This window comes from Chelonia mydas, chromosome 7, assembly GCF_015237465.2.
Source record: "Chelonia mydas isolate rCheMyd1 chromosome 7, rCheMyd1.pri.v2, whole genome shotgun sequence".
NCBI classification, from domain to species: domain Eukaryota; kingdom Metazoa; phylum Chordata; order Testudines; family Cheloniidae; genus Chelonia; species Chelonia mydas.
This window is the reverse complement of record NC_057853.1, coordinates 29,890,229-29,904,959: the sequence shown is the minus strand read 5'-3', so window position 1 is coordinate 29,904,959 and position 14,731 is coordinate 29,890,229. Positions and strand designations below refer to the sequence as shown.

Here is a 14,731-nt window from a genome sequence, read left to right as displayed (position 1 = left end):
GGGAGGGGAGGGGAGGGGTTTTTTAGAGCCATGCAAATAGTGCTGGGAATTTGGACATAAGTGCGTGGGGGGAGGGTAAGAGGCAGATGGAGCAATAAAAAATAACCAGCCACTGAGCCGACCACGGTGAGATGCTGCAGTAAAGTGGTTTATTGCTGCTAGTGAACCAGGTCCAAGACCCAGCAATAACGGAAAGAGCTCAGAGGCTTCAGTTATGTCATTAAACGGATTAGAAGTCAGTGGGGAAGCAGAGGAATTGGTTGATTTCTTCTGATCCCAGTTTGGATTCAAGACACTGATCTCCGCCACGTGCTGGGAATAAGGCTGGGGGAATAAAGAAAAGAAGTGCGAGAGGGAGCCGGTCTGTGTCCTGCGAAGCTTTGATGGTGGAGCAGACGTTTTGGCTCATGGTCATCTTGGCGTGAGCTAGAGCAGGGCTCAGTGACTGACCGAGTTGCATTGCTGACCTATCTGTGTCCTCTTGAGCCAGGGCTGAGACCAGATCTGGAACTCACAGCGCACTTTCTAGGGGTGGAATGAAGCACATTAGAATGGGGGTGACTCTCAGAGGGGTGCCCAGTAAAACCCAGCTGTCCTCCTCCCCCCAGCCTCACACCATAACTGTGGGCAAGTCATGTAGCTCTGTGCCTCAGTTTCCCCACTCGTAAAAAGGAAGGGGGTGTGAAGCTAAAGTCATTGCCGTGTGTGCAGTGGGGAGATGCTATGGATGTGTGGGGCATCAAAATACAGAGCTAACAGAGCTCGGTGTCCCGTACGTCTACACCCCTGTATTTCATGTGTTTATCCTCACACCCACCCCGGGCGGCAGGGCAGTGCTACTAGCCCCAGTCTACAGATGGGGAACCCAAGGCACAGAGAGAGGAAGCGACTGGCTCAGGCTCACACAGGGAGTCTGGCAGAGCAGGGAATAAAACCCAGCTTCCCTGGGCCTCAGATAAGTGACCTCCCCACTCCCCATCCTTGTGACTCTGCCATGCCCAGCAGTTCCTGGCCCCTACCCAGGATCAGCTCCCAGCTCAGGCAATGCCAGGTTTTAACCTCCCTCCCATTCTGTGCCCAGCAACTCCTGCTATTTCCCCTCCAGTTTGATACACAAAGAGCCGGCTACTATTGGAGGTGGATTGGGCTGGGAAAGCAGCAAGGGCAAGAACAGCAAAGGGCTCCCGGCTACCTCCCTCTGCACCACATCAAGCAAATCCCCCACCCCCTTCTGCGCCTTCTCCAAGGCCAGCAGAGGTTGGTTGGTTGCAATCCAGGCTCGCAATAGATTCTGGCTGAGCTGCCTCCCATCCCCACCGCAGTGTGGAATTGGGGCAGGGCTGGGCCCCGCTATTTAGGAGCGGATGATGATGATGATACGGTTTTACATGGTTTAGCCGCAATGGAAAGGTTTCCCTTTGCTCTGTTGTTCTCAAAAGCAGCACCCTGCAGAGCGGACCCCGGAGCCCTCAGCCAGAGCAACAGTGAGTGTGAGCCCCACCCTGGTCTGGACCCCTCTTCCCCCTCCCACCGCTTGTCCAGTTAGATGGGAAGGGCTTTGTCATAGGGAGTGTCCCTCAGCTGGGCTCTACCCAGTGCCTGGCATGAGGGGACTCCCCATCCCGATCTCACTGGTGGGGATGCGGCTTTAAATAATTGTCTCAGAAAATCAATTCTTGGCAAACCAAACTGGTGCCTCAAACCCAGGGGCCGAACCCCGAATAGGTCCAGTCCCGTCCTCTCACCTTCTGTTGGGGTGGGGGCGGCAGGAGGCACTTGCTGGGATCCACGGGTCCACCCTGGCTTTTCCTGCACAGTGTCTCCACCAGCTCCATGGTCAGATGTAGCATGAGCCCAGACACGACCTGCAGGGAGATTGAGGAGCCCGGCCTGGCAATGAGTCCCAGCACAACGCCCCCAGCCCTGCTCCCCGCCCCGAATACCAGGAAACACAAGGGGCTGAGCACTGAACCTCCCCATTGTCACACGCTGCTCCTTAGGCCATGTCCAAGCAAGGGCAGTTGTGGAGGGGTCAGTCTGTCCCACCCAGGCTATGATCATAGAATCATAGAATATCAGGGTTGGAAGGGACCCCAGAAGGTCATCTAGTCCAACCCCCTGCTCGAAGCAGGACCAATTCCCAGTTAAATCATCCCAGCCAGGGCTTTGTCAAGCCTGACCTTAAAAACCTCTAAGGAAGGAGATTCTACCACCTCCCTAGGTAACGCATTCCAGTGTTTCACCACCCTCTTAGTGAAAAAGTTTTTCCTAATATCCAATCTAAACCTCCCCCATTGCAACTTGAGACCATTACTCCTCGTTCTGTCATCTGCTACCATTGAGAACAGTCTAGAGCCATCCTCTTTGGAACCCCCTTTCAGGTAGTTGAAAGCAGCTATCAAATCCCCCCTCATTCTTCTCTTCTGCAGACTAAACAATCCCAGCTCCCTCAGCCTCTCCTCATAAGTCATGTGCTCTAGACCCCTAATCATTTTTGTTGCCCTTCGCTGGACTCTCTCCAATTTATCCACATCCTTCTTGTAGTGTGGGGCCCAAAACTGGACACAGTACTCCAGATGAGGCCTCACCAGTGTCGAATAGAGGGGAACGATCACGTCCCTCGATCTGCTCGCTATGCCCCTATTTATACATCCCAAAATGCCATTGGCCTTCTTGGCAACAAGGGCACACTGCTGACTCATATCCAGCTTCTCGTCCACTGTCACCCCTAGGTCCTTTTCCGCAGAACTGCTGCCTAGCCATTTGGTCCCTAGTCTGTAGCGGTGCATTGGATTCTTCCATCCCACTGTCATCTGGGTTCAAAGCCCTTTGCAGGCATTAGGGGATTTGCTCCAAGTGCCCCAGGGGGCATTAATGCCCATTCCCATGTCACAGAGCAAGGAGCAGGGAGTGAGGGGAGAGGGCAAAGTTAGCCAAAGGGCCTCCCACTGGGCGGCTCAGCTGGGAAATCCTTGGGCTGGGTTTTCAGTGGTGTTGGGGCAGCAGGACACCTAGGTGCCAGCCTCATTGCCCATCCTCACTGCAGGTCCAAACTATACATCTCCTTCCCCCTGCCCTTCCCCCCGGGTCCCAAGATCCCTTCCTCCCACACTCTGCAGCCTTACCCACCCCAGCTCTGAGCCCTGGATCCCAGCTCCACCAGACCCCTCATCTGGGGTTGCACCCACGGCACCTACACCTTTACCCCCCCTCACTTGCTCCCTGTAACACCTGCATCCACTCACCTGTCTCTGGGCGCTCAGCACCTGCAGCCCCTGGCTGTAGTAGGGGCTCTTACTGCGCTGGTTGTAGGTCTGTTCAGCTGCGTGAGCCGCCTGCTGGACTTCTGGGTCTGACACCGGCACATTCTGCAGCCCCCCAGCAATAGGGGTCCCCAGAGTGAGGGGAACCCCCAGGAGGAGCAGGAAGCACAACCAGGGAGCTGCAGGGAGTGCCATGGCTGAGAATGACCAGAGCTGGGGATGGGGTGCTAAGATATAGGCAAGGAGCCCCACCCCCTGGGATGGCCCCACCCACATGGGGTAGAAAAATTCCACCCTACATTACATAAGACCCAAGTATAGATGGGAAATAAACCCCCAGGGCTTGATTCAGCCACTAAGGGCCAGGGGAAAGGGACCTTTATGGGGCAGGTCATCCCAGAATTCCCCCTTACGTGGGGCATTTCTGGCACCTTCCTCTGAAGCAACTGGCAATGGCCACTGTCATAGACGCGATGCCAGGTTACATGGGCCCATTGGTCTAAATGAGAGTGGCCAGTCTTAGGAGAGCCCTGCCTGCAGTAGAGAGCCCCACCCACGGCACATGGAGAAACATCCCATAACAGGGAGCCCCGCTAGCTGACAGATGGAGCCCTGCCCCTTGGAGGGGGCCCTGCCTCAGAGAAAAAGGCCAGGCCTCAGCTCCATTCCCGCGTTGGTTGGCTAGTAGTTGGGCAATGGGCACCAACTGATCTTTTTGCTTGTCCCAAACCCATAGTATTTATGGACAAGGGAGGGACGGGTGCAAAGAGACTGGTCGCCAGTGACTCTCATTCAGTGTTGTCTGCCGTGGCCTCTGTTACGTTCTCCTCGATCTGCACGCTTGGCCATAGGGCCTGTGTCCCGATCGGAGTCAGAGAGGTGAGGGTCAGACAGAATCCACCTGGGCTCCCCTGGCATGGTGCTGTCCCCACTGAAAGGTGGTGGTGTCCCAGAGCACATGTTATGTCCCTAAGCTGTACCCCCTCCTTCACTTTCTTTTTAATGACTGGTCAGGCCTAACCTCCCTTACTTGTGGTCAGGTTTGTTCATGCCCAATTTTGCCCCGTTCCCCGTGAGGATTTGGGGGATCTGTCTGTACAGCTTATGAATTCTGGTTCATATTATGGAATGGCTCTTATGAAAACTGCTGTACCATGAACGCCGGTCCCGATGCGATGCCCTCCCATCCGGAGAGAGAGCAGGTCTTGCCCACGCTGCGGACAATGGAGAGTTCTTAGCTTTGATCACAGAATAGTTATGCTAATGAGTGGGCATCCTAGGGGAAACTGCTTGTACCCATCGTCTCTGAGGGGAGGGGGTTTAGGGGCCGTGAGTTGTTACCAAACCAGAGAGCAAAGGAAGCCAGGTGTTGTGAGGGGGTATGTAGAAAGAGTCACATGGGGAAGTTGAGGTGTGACCCACAGGATGCCTGTCAGGGGGAAGGAATGGGAGGGTCAGACTGGCCAAGGGAGGCACGCTGGGGAAGAAGCCTCCATGAGGAGAAGCAGCCCTGAATGTAGGGCTGCATGAGGCAGGAGACTCCACCTGCCTGCGTGGACACAGATGATCTCCCAAGGCCCCCAGTGGGGGCTCGCACAGCATTTTGGGGCTAGGAGGTTTGTTGTGTCCTGTTGGGTCTGGGCTCTTTGTGCTCTGTTTGTTAAGCAGACGAGAGCCACGGGGTGAGAGGCTGGGCAAAGCGTGCGCGTGTTAAACAGCTGCCCCAGGCCTCCTGAGAGAGCTAAATGGTAACCAGGAGGCTCCCACCTCAGGTTGGGTCCTGGGACAGAGCAGACTGAAGGGTCTGTGCTGTACAGGCCATAGTTGAATTGCGGCCTGAGTAACTGTGGTTGGCCAAATGTCCATGTTGGCGTTACTGAGAAATGCTTGAAGCAGCTTTTTGGGCTGCATGACAAAAGGTTATTAGGCTGAGGTCACTGTCCCCACCTTTTCACGTACACAGTGTCAGTAACTCAGTGTCATGAGGATGTGCCGAAATGACCCATCGTGTAATACTGATGGGCATTCAGTACATGCAGAGCATTAAGACACTTATGTCTGGCTTAAGCAGAAGTGTGTTACCAACTCCTCCTCATGTGAACTGCTCACATGTCCTGCTTACAAAGACAATATCTCTGTGTGATCACCAAAGGGTTTTGCACAAAATGACCCCTTCAGGCTGGAATCTTCTACTAAGACCTCCGATGGAAATACCAACTTGTTGGTGCGGATGAGCTCGAGTCAACATGCTAGAATCTCCAGCATTGCCAGCCCCAAATGTTCAAAACTCATGAGCCAGGCTCACCAAAAATCACGAGATTGTTTTTATATGATCTCATGATTTTAAAGCCAATCTATGTGGGGTTCTTTTTATTTGCCTTCTGTTTTCAGGTGCATGGGGGGCACATTTTGAAGCTTTTGATACAGCCACGAGGGCTAGAAACTTATTTTTCTTTAAGAAGGAAGGTGAAGTCATCACATCGCCACTTGACTCCAGGAGCTGGGGCTTTAAGGAAAACAATAATTATCATGAGACTCATGGCAAAATCATGAATTGGCAACATTGAATCTCTAACTGGACCAGGGTGGTCCCAAAGGTGGAGCAAGGGGACAGAGACACCCACAAAAGATGTCAACCTTGTGGAAGGAAAGGGGGGATTCTCTCACGCCAGTTGCACCTGAAGTCCTTCCCTGGACCAACCATTCAGAGAAGATGTGAAGAAATCTGACCCTCAGCTAACCGCAGCCTGAAGCTACAACTTAGGGGCGTTCTGCACTTAAAATGCTGATCGGCGCAATTGCACCGATGCAGCTGCTCCACTGTAGCATTATAATGAAGACGCTCCTACGCTGACCAGAGAGAGCTTTCCCATTGGCTTTGTTAATCACCTCCCCGAGAGGCAGTGCCTGTGTTGATGGGAGAAGCTCTCTTGCAGACATAATGCTGTCTACACGGGGGTTAGGTTGGTGTAACTACGTCACTCAGGAGTGTGGATTTTTCAGTAGTTAGGTCTGCAGTATAGACCAGAACTAAGGCTATGTCTACACTTAAAACACAACAGCAGCATAGCTATGCCACTGCGGTGCTTCAGTGTAGACACTTCCTGTGCCGATGGGAAGGGTTCTCCCATTGGCATCGGTAATCCAGCTCCCTGAGAGGCAGTAGCTAGGTGGATGGAAGAATTCTCCTGTTGATTTAGGGCGGTCTAAACTGGGGGTTAGGTTGGCTTCACTATGCTGCTCAGGGGTGTGGATTTCTCACCCTGGGTTGACCTACCTTTTTAGAGTGGACCAGGCCTTAGGCATACAGCGACTTCACTAAAGTGCTACAACTACATCTGTGCAGATGCGCCAATGCAGGGCTTTCAGTGTAGCCCTGCCCTTGGAGTTACACTTTCTTAAGACAAAGGCAAGAGTTGGCTTTAGTGTTTAGCAGACTCTTAGCCCAGTTGAGTAGATTCACAGAAAGGCGTTCCTGTTCTCCCTTAGGTTTCCTGGGAAGTGCTGAAGTAATTCTTGTGGTTACGTTCTACATGGACATAATGACTCATTGTAGTGATTGGTGAGCTAGAGAAATTGAATAACTGATTTACTAACTGAATTTCAATTGTAACCTTACATTGCCTTGAGTTCTATTTGGATCAGTTTAGGGAAATTCAATGTAAGCAGGTTCTAAATGAATTCTTCCCTGACAGCTAGCTGGGAGAGGGAGAGACTTCCAGAGCAAACTGTATTTACATGAACACACCTACTCTGCTTAGATATCCAGCAGATAGAGCGGCGTTGCTCAAAATAATCAACTTTGGCTGGTGTTGGCTTACAAATCACTTTAGTGCTGAATGCAGGGGTAGTGAAATGTTGTTACCAATGTTGTTGGCATAATTGTATGAATACAGGAAAGCAGGACTGCTTAACCTGTCCCAAATGAGGGGGTCACCCTCAGCTGAAAGAACCTCATTAAGCCAGGGGCTCGAATACCAGGGCCCCGTGAACATAAGGGGGGTGAGGAGAGATATCTTAGCAGGTAGTGTAGATGGTCCCCAAGGGTCCTTCCCCCTACTGTTCAAAGAAAGAACTAAATAGGCTTCATTAGGAGCCTCTTTGTTATTTTAAATGCTCTATCAGGGCTGAAATCAGTTGTGGTCCGACTATTGTGGTCGGACTATCAGTTGTGGTCGGTATTTCTGCCTAGCCTGCAAAGAGCTGAAAATTACAAAGAGACTGATGTAAAAAGGTTACAGCAAAGAGGCATGTGGCAGCAGAAGGTGACTGACAGCTGGTGAACGAGCGGCTGATGATGTACTGAGGAACTATGGCTGGTGGGATGGACAGCGGAGAGGAACCGTGGCTGGCAGGGCAACCCGGCGGTGAGGAGCAGTGACTGGTGGGGTGGCCAGAGGACGCAGTGAGCGGCCAGTGGGAGAGCTGGCGGAGAGCTGCAGTGAGCAAGTGCCCAAGCAGTGGAGCAAGTAAGGTGCCTCCTTGCCCCCTTCCACCCAGGGTGGGAGATGAACTCTGCAGATGCACCTCTGAACTCTGGGTCTGCACTGACTAAGGACAGCAAATGTGAGGGGGTGCAGAGAAGCGTCAGGTAGGTTAAAAGGATGTTTGGGTTGCTTTACTTAAGACCCTGAGGGGAAAAGGATGCTGCCCACCCTAGTTGGGGGTGGGTCTTTTACTCATGGTTTATGTTTATGAACACTGTTTGTGGTGTTTTCCCAAATTAATACCGAGTTACTTCCCTCCTTTTATTAAAAGTTTCTTTTCTATACTCTGTTAAGGAAAAGTTAGCACGTGACTCCATTTTGGTTTGGGGCCCACCATTGTTTAAATGCCAGCACATCATACACCAGGAGGAGTGATCCTTAGATACTGAATCCCTGTGAAAATCCTCCTCCTTGTCTCCAGCCTGCCTTGACACCCAGTATCTGGTTTTTGTCAGTCTCTAACTCCCTGTCTCTTGGCCTTGATGTGAGGCCTCCCATCCTGATAATAAAGGTTACTGATGCATGGCTTTAGGACCATGCTGTGTAATTAACATACTGGTATAGCACGAGGAATGCACCAAGCAGGGATAGGTGGTAGATAAGACAAGGGTTTGTTTATTGGCTAAGGTTTCCGATGCACGAGGGCAACATGCTTTGCTAAAAAGTATATAACCTTTGTATAATCTGTATTCAGGGTCCCCTCCTGGCTAGCAGGGGGGCACCACGCTCGAGCGTAATAAACTTAGTGTCTTTTGGGAACTCTGCAGTTGCGGACTTTGTTTATGTGCCTCAGCCTAGATTCGAACTGTGCGTGTCCTATCAGGTATAATTCGCAGCATTGGTGTGCGTGTCCTACCAGGTGTAATTCGCAGCAGTTGTGTGCGTGTCCTCTCAGGTGTAATTTGTAACAACTCAGACTCTGTGCTTGTGAGAGGGGAAGTTTTGCCTCTCCGAGGTGCCCAGGGTGGTGTGTCATTATCCCAGGTTACTGGGTAGGGGCTCGATCTGGTTCTGTGTTGTATTGATGGAAAGGAACCCCTAGATATTGAACCCAGCCCTGGTTGCTGCTGGCTCCACCTGGCAGAAGGGTTACGCAGAAGTGACTTAGGCTTTTGTCAACATTGGCACTTGTTAAAAGTTCTGTAATTCAGGGGTGTGAAAAACACACACCCCTGAACGACAAAAGTTGTAATGACGAAAAGCGCCAGAGTCGACAGCGCTTCGTCCGCGGGAGATGCTCTCCCGGCCATGAAGCTACCGCCCCTCATTGGGGGTGGTTTCATTTTGCCATCAGGAGAGGGAGGGCAGGCCGGGCTTGCCACAGAGCGGTTGTAGCAGGAGCTCAGAGCGATGCTGTAGGGTTTGATGTGCCTTGATCTGGGTTCTACACTAATAATAAATGACGAACCCAGTGCCTGAGCTGCATTTTCTGTCTGGGGCCGCAGACCCGCCCCCAAACAAGGGGGTGCTGCTTTGCAGCTTTAAAGTGGACTTTCCATGGGTAAGGAGGAAGTGATGTGAAATTGAAGGCACCGCCCTCCCTTAGACTCCTCAGCTATGCTCACCCCATCAGTTCCAAGACCTATTTCTCTGCCTGCTTTTATAGAGCAGACTGTGAGGCCAGCAGGGCCCACTGTGATCACCCAGTCTGACCTCCTGTGTCACAGGCCCTAGGCCTGCCCTGAAGTGATTCCTGGTTGAACTACAGCACGTACTTCAGACAAAAATCCAAGCCTGATTTAACAATGGCCAGAGAATCTACCCCACCCCCTGGGAGGTTGTTCCAATGGTTAATTTCCCCCCACTACTAACAAATATTTCCAGTCTGTTTTGTGTCTAGGTTCAACTTCCAGCCCTTGAAGCTTTTAAAGGTACAGCAGTTTTCACTCCCGCTCCCACCAGTGCAGAGGGATTTGAAACCATCCGTGGTAGTACTGGAAGCCACTAAACTATCCTTAATCTACGGGGCCAGGAGAAATACTTTCCCCACATGCCATTATCCTTGGGAACTCATGGCTACAAGATCCTAAGGCCAAGTAATGGGATTCAGAAAGGGAGTGGATGGTTCTGTGGGTAACAAGAACATGCGAGTTCCAGTAGATTTAACACATTTTGAAGTGGGTTGGATCTCAAGCTGACGGCTTTGGGCCATGAACCCCCAGCCTCTAAATCAGTGGTTCCCAATCTTGGGATTCTGCTTGTGCAGGGAAAGCCCCTGGGAGGCTGGGCCAGTTTGTTTACACGCTGCGTCGGCGAGTTCGGCCGATTACAGCTCCCACTGGCCGCGGTTCACCGCTGCAGGCCAGTGGGGGCTGCGGTAAGGGCGGCCGGCACGTTCCTAGGCCCGTGCCACGTCTCACAGTCCCCATTGGCCAAGAACAGCGAACTGCGGCCAGTGGGAGCCACGATCGGCTGAACCTGCCAACACAGCAGGTAAACAAACTGGCCCAGCCGCCAGGGGCTTTCCCTGCACAAGCGAGGTCCCAAGTTGGGAAACACTGCTCTAAATTATCCCATCACTGCTGCAGCTCAACTATTGGTGACAGGCTACTAGGCGCAAACCTCAACGTAAATGCCTTGCCCTAGAGTGATTGACTCCAGTGACTTACTGGGGACGATCACACCAGCACGTGCCCATTGGTGCAGCTGCACTAGGGGCTCACACAAGTCGAGCCCCATCAGTTGGGTAACAGCAGGGCAAAATGACACGAGTGGGCGCATGGACTGGGCATGTCGTGCTTGCAAATGCCAGATCCCGGGGGGTTGGGGGGAAATGTTCGGTGACTGGCTTCTAGCCTTGGCCCCTGTGTGAGTGTGTGAAGTGCCCAGAACCTTACAGGAGACATTGAAGGACAAGGCCTGTGGGGGAGGGGAAGGAGGGAGGGAGGGTTTTTTGGAGCCATGCAAATCGTGCTGCGAATTTGGACATAAGTGTGTGGGGGGAGGGTAGAAGGTGGATGGAGCAATGAAAAATAACCAGCCATTGAGCCGACCACGGTGAGATGCTGCAGTAAAGTGGTTTATTGCTGCTAGTGAAGCAGGTCCAAGACCCAGCAGTAACGGAAAGAGCCCAGAGGCTTCAGTTTTGCCATTAAACAGGGATTAGAAATTGGTGGGGAAGCAGAGGAATTGATTGGTTTCTAGCCCCAGTTTGGATTCAAGACACTGATCTCCTGCCATGTGCTGGGAATAAGGTGGAGCTGAGAGTAGAGAAAAGAAGTGCAAGAGGGAGCCGGTCTGTCTCCTGTGAAGCTTTGTTGGTGGAGCCGATGTTGTGTTCACAGACATCTTGACATTAGCAAGGACAGGGCTCAGTGACAGCCCGAATTGCAGCGAAAGTCTATCTCTGTCCTACCGATCCAGGGCTGAGACCAGATCTGGAACTCACAGCGCACTATCTAGGGGTGGAATGAAGCACATTAGAATGGGGATGACTCTCAGAGGGGTGCCCAGTAAAACCCAGCTGTCCTCTTCCCCCCAGCCTCACACCATAACTGTGGGCAAGTCATGTAGCTCTGTGCCTCAGTTTCCCCACTCGTAAAAAGGAAGGGGGTGTGAAGCTAAAGTCATTGCTGTGTGTGCAGTGGGGAGATGCTATGGATGTGTGGGGCATCAAAATACAGAGCTAACAGAGCTCAGTGTCCGGTACGTCTACACCCCTGTATTTCATGTGTTTATCCTCACACCCACCCCGGGCGGCAGGGCAGTGCTACTAGCCCCAGTCTATAGATGGGGAAACCGAGGCACAGAGAGAGGAAGTGACTGGCTCAGGCTTACACGGGGAGTCTGGCAGAGCAGGGAATAAAACCCAGCTTCCCTGGGCCTCAGATAAGTGACCTCCCCACTCCTCATCCTTGTGACTCTGCCATGCCCAGCAGTTCCTGGCCCCTACCCCAGGATCAGCTCCCAGCTCAGGCAATGCCAGGTTTTAACTCCCTCCCATTCTGTGCCCAGCAACTCCTGCTATTTCCCCTCCAGTTTGATACACAAAGAGCTGGCTACTGTTGGAGGTGGATTGGGCTGGGAAAGCAGCAAGGGCAAGAACAGCAAAGGGCTCCCGGCTACCTCCCTCTGCACCACATCAAGCAAATCCCCCACCCCCTTCTGCGCCTTCTCCAAGGCCAGCAGAGGTTGGTTGGTTGCAATCCAGGCTCGCAATAGATTCTGGCTGAGCTGCCTCCCGTCCCCACCGCAGTGTGGAATTGGGGCAGGGCTGGGCCCCGCTATTTAGGAGTGGATGATGATGACTTTATGGTTTTACAGGGTTTAGCCCCAATGGAAACGTTTCCCTTTGCTCTGTTGTTCTCAAAGGCAGCACCCTGCAGAGAGCGGAGCCCGCAGCCAGAGCAACAGTGAGTGTGAGCCCCACCCTGGTCTGGGCCCCTCTTCCCCCTCCCACCGCTTGTCCAGTTAGATGGGAAGGGCTTTGTCATAGGGAGTGTCCCTCAGCTGGGCTCTACCCAGTGCCTGGCATGAGGGGACTCCCCGTCCCGATCTCACTGGTGGGGACGCGGCTTTAAATAATCGTCTCAGAAAATCAATTCTTGGCAAACCAAAATGGTGCCTCAAACCCAGGAGCCAAACCCCGAATAGGTCCAGTCCCGTCCTCTCACCTTCTGTTCGGGCGGGGGCGGCAGCGGGCACTTGCTGGGATCCACGGGTCCACCCTGGCTTTTCCTGCACAGTGTCCCCACCAGCTCCATGGTCAGATGTAGCATGAACCCAGACACGACCTGCAGGGAGATTGAGGAGCCCGGCCTGGCAATGAGTCCCAGCACAACGACCCCAGCCCTGCTCCCCGCCCCTGAATACCAGGAAACACGTGGGGCTGAGCTCTGAACCTCCCCATTGCCACACGCTGCCCCTTAGGCCGTGTCCAAGCTAGGGCAGTTGCGGCGGGAGAGGAGGGGGGTCAGTCTGTCCCACCCGGGCTATGATCTGGGTTCAAAGCCCTTTGCAGGCATTAGGGGATTTGCTCCAAGTGCCCCAGGGGGCATTAACGCCCATCCTCGTGTCACAGAGCAAGGAGCAGGGAGTGAGGGGAAAGGGCAATGTTAGCCAAAGGGCCTCCTGCTGGGGGGCTCAGCTGGGAAAGCGTTGGGCTGGATTTTCAGTGGTGCTGGGGCAGCGGGACACCTAGGTGTCAGCCTCATTGCCCATCCTCACTGCAGGTCCAAACTATACATCCCCTTCCCCCAGATCCAAGCCCTACCAGCCCTTCCACCTGCACTCTGCAGCCTTACTGCAACTCTGCCCACCTGGATCCCAGCTCCACCAGACCCCTCACTTGGGGTTGCACCCACACCCTTACCCCCGTCACCTGCCCCCTGTAACACTGCATCCACTCACCTGTGTCTGGGTGCTCAGCACCTGCCGCACCTGGCTGTAGTACATGCAATCAGTGCGGTCGTTGAAGGTCTTTACGGCTACTTGTGCAGCCTTCTGGACTTCTGGGTCTGTCACCGACACATTCTGCAGCCCCCCAGTAATAGGGTGCCCCAGAGTGCGGGGAACCCCCAGGAGGAGCAGGAAGCACAGCCAGGGACCTGCCACTGCTGCAGGGAATGCCATGGCTGAGAATGGCCAGAGCTGGGGAAGGAGTGCTAAGATATAGGCACGGGGCCCCATACCCTGGGATGGCCCCACCCACATGGGGAGGAGCCGTGCTCCTGATGGCTGCACCCCCATGGGGTAGAAAAATTCCATCCTACATTAGATAAGACCCAAGTATAGATGGAAAATAAACCCTCAGGGTTCGATCCAGCCACTAATGGCCAGGGGAAAAGGGCCTTTAGGGGGCAGGTCATCCCAGCATTCTGCATTAGATGGGGCATTTCTTGCACCTTCCTCTGAAGCAAATGGCAATGGTCACTGTCATAGATACGATGCCAGGCTAGATGGGCCCATTGGTCTAAATGCATGTGGCCAGTTCTAGGAGAGCCCTGCCCGCAGTAGAGAGCCCCACCCACAGCAGATGGAGAAACATCCCCTAACAGGGAGCCCTGTTGCTGACGGATGGAGCCCTGCCCATTGTGGAGTACCCTACCCCAAAGAAAAGGCCTTCTTGATGACTGGGAAACCCATCTGTGACAGTCTACACTATTGTGGTTGCCACTTCTACAAACTTATGACAAATCTTAATGAGATTATCTGATACAAAGTATGGTTTGTGAGGTATCATTTGAAAAGCACTGGTCTGCTAAATCTTGTCCTGTTAAAATGTGTGGTGTATGTGGCGTTATGAAATTTGGCTCTATGTTTGTTACTGAAACACCTAAGTCTGGGGAACACCCACAGTGGCTACAAAGGGGTGACCAACACCCAGCCAGGTGTGAAGCGACTATCACCAGCCATTCACCAGCTGGGGAGCTGTAAACAAGCGATTTACGATTCACCTGAAAGACACTTGCTCCAGCACATACATCCCTGGGGCTGCCTGGCTCCGGGACTCAGCAAGGACTTTTCTGGTAAAAATGGTCAGGATATAAATCGGGGGTGGAATGGACCCCTAAGCACCTGTCTTCCCCCATCTTGACCGATGGCAATGAGACGCTTGAAAGACTTAGCACACAGGCTGGATTCTTCCCAACCTGGGCCTAATATCCCCAGTTCAAAGAACTATAAAACTGCCTTCAACATGCGGGAGAGTGAGAAAAGCTGTTTGTTGCAAATCGTACTTGATAAAGTTTAGGATTTAGAATGCGCATTTACTTTTATTTCTTATACAACCAATTCTGATCTTTATGCCTACCGCTTAAAATCTATCTTTCTCTAAGATAGATTCTCAGCTGAGAGAGCATTCATTCAACTCAGTTGGGTATGTCTTTGCATGCTGGTGGCTGTGTGTAGCTTGCGCCTGGAGTGGCGTGCTGTTTGCATAGCACAGCGGTGTAAAAGACTCTCTGAGCTGGAGAATTCAGGGGCACAGCAATTCAACAGTCCAGATTGTACCCAGGAGTATGCCAAACCCTCCCCCCGAGT

General features: G+C 52.8%; 2 protein-coding genes across 2 annotated transcripts; both read right to left on the bottom strand.

Moving 5' to 3' along the window:
* Nucleotides 1-139: 139 nt before the first annotated feature.
* On the bottom strand, nt 140-3,458 carry LOC102945706 (cystatin). The gene is made up of 3 exons (XM_007056154.4): nt 3,246-3,458; nt 1,746-1,865; nt 140-525 (listed from the first exon to the last, which is right to left on the bottom strand). Exons 1-3 carry the CDS (start codon nt 3,456-3,458, stop codon nt 439-441), a joined length of 420 nt encoding a protein of 139 aa, XP_007056216.4. The 3' UTR covers nt 140-438.
* A 7,242-nt stretch (nt 3,459-10,700) lies between these two features.
* Nucleotides 10,701-13,325, bottom strand: LOC102938234 (cystatin). The gene is made up of 3 exons (XM_007056205.4): nt 13,100-13,325; nt 12,364-12,483; nt 10,701-11,148 (listed from the first exon to the last, which is right to left on the bottom strand). The coding sequence occupies exons 1-3, from the start codon at nt 13,319-13,321 to the stop codon at nt 11,062-11,064; spliced, it is 429 nt and encodes a 142-aa protein (XP_007056267.4). The 5' UTR covers nt 13,322-13,325; the 3' UTR covers nt 10,701-11,061.
* Nucleotides 13,326-14,731: the final 1,406 nt, after the last annotated feature.

Coding starts and splice junctions, on each gene's coding strand:
- LOC102945706 (XM_007056154.4), bottom strand. CDS start 3,458: ATGGCACTCCCTGCAGCTCCCTGGTTGTGCTTCCTGCTCCTCCTGGGG. Junction 1,866..3,245: donor TGCTGAGCGCCCAGAGACAG/GTGAGTGGATGC, acceptor ATCTCCCTGCAG/GTCGTGTCTGGGCTCATGCT. Junction 526..1,745: donor CGCCCCCACCCCAACAGAAG/GTGAGAGGACGG, acceptor TTCCACCCCTAG/AAAGTGCGCTGTGAGTTCCA.
- LOC102938234 (XM_007056205.4), bottom strand. CDS start 13,321: ATGGCATTCCCTGCAGCAGTGGCAGGTCCCTGGCTGTGCTTCCTGCTC. Junction 12,484..13,099: donor TGCTGAGCACCCAGACACAG/GTGAGTGGATGC, acceptor ATCTCCCTGCAG/GTCGTGTCTGGGTTCATGCT. Junction 11,149..12,363: donor CGCCCCCGCCCGAACAGAAG/GTGAGAGGACGG, acceptor TTCCACCCCTAG/ATAGTGCGCTGTGAGTTCCA.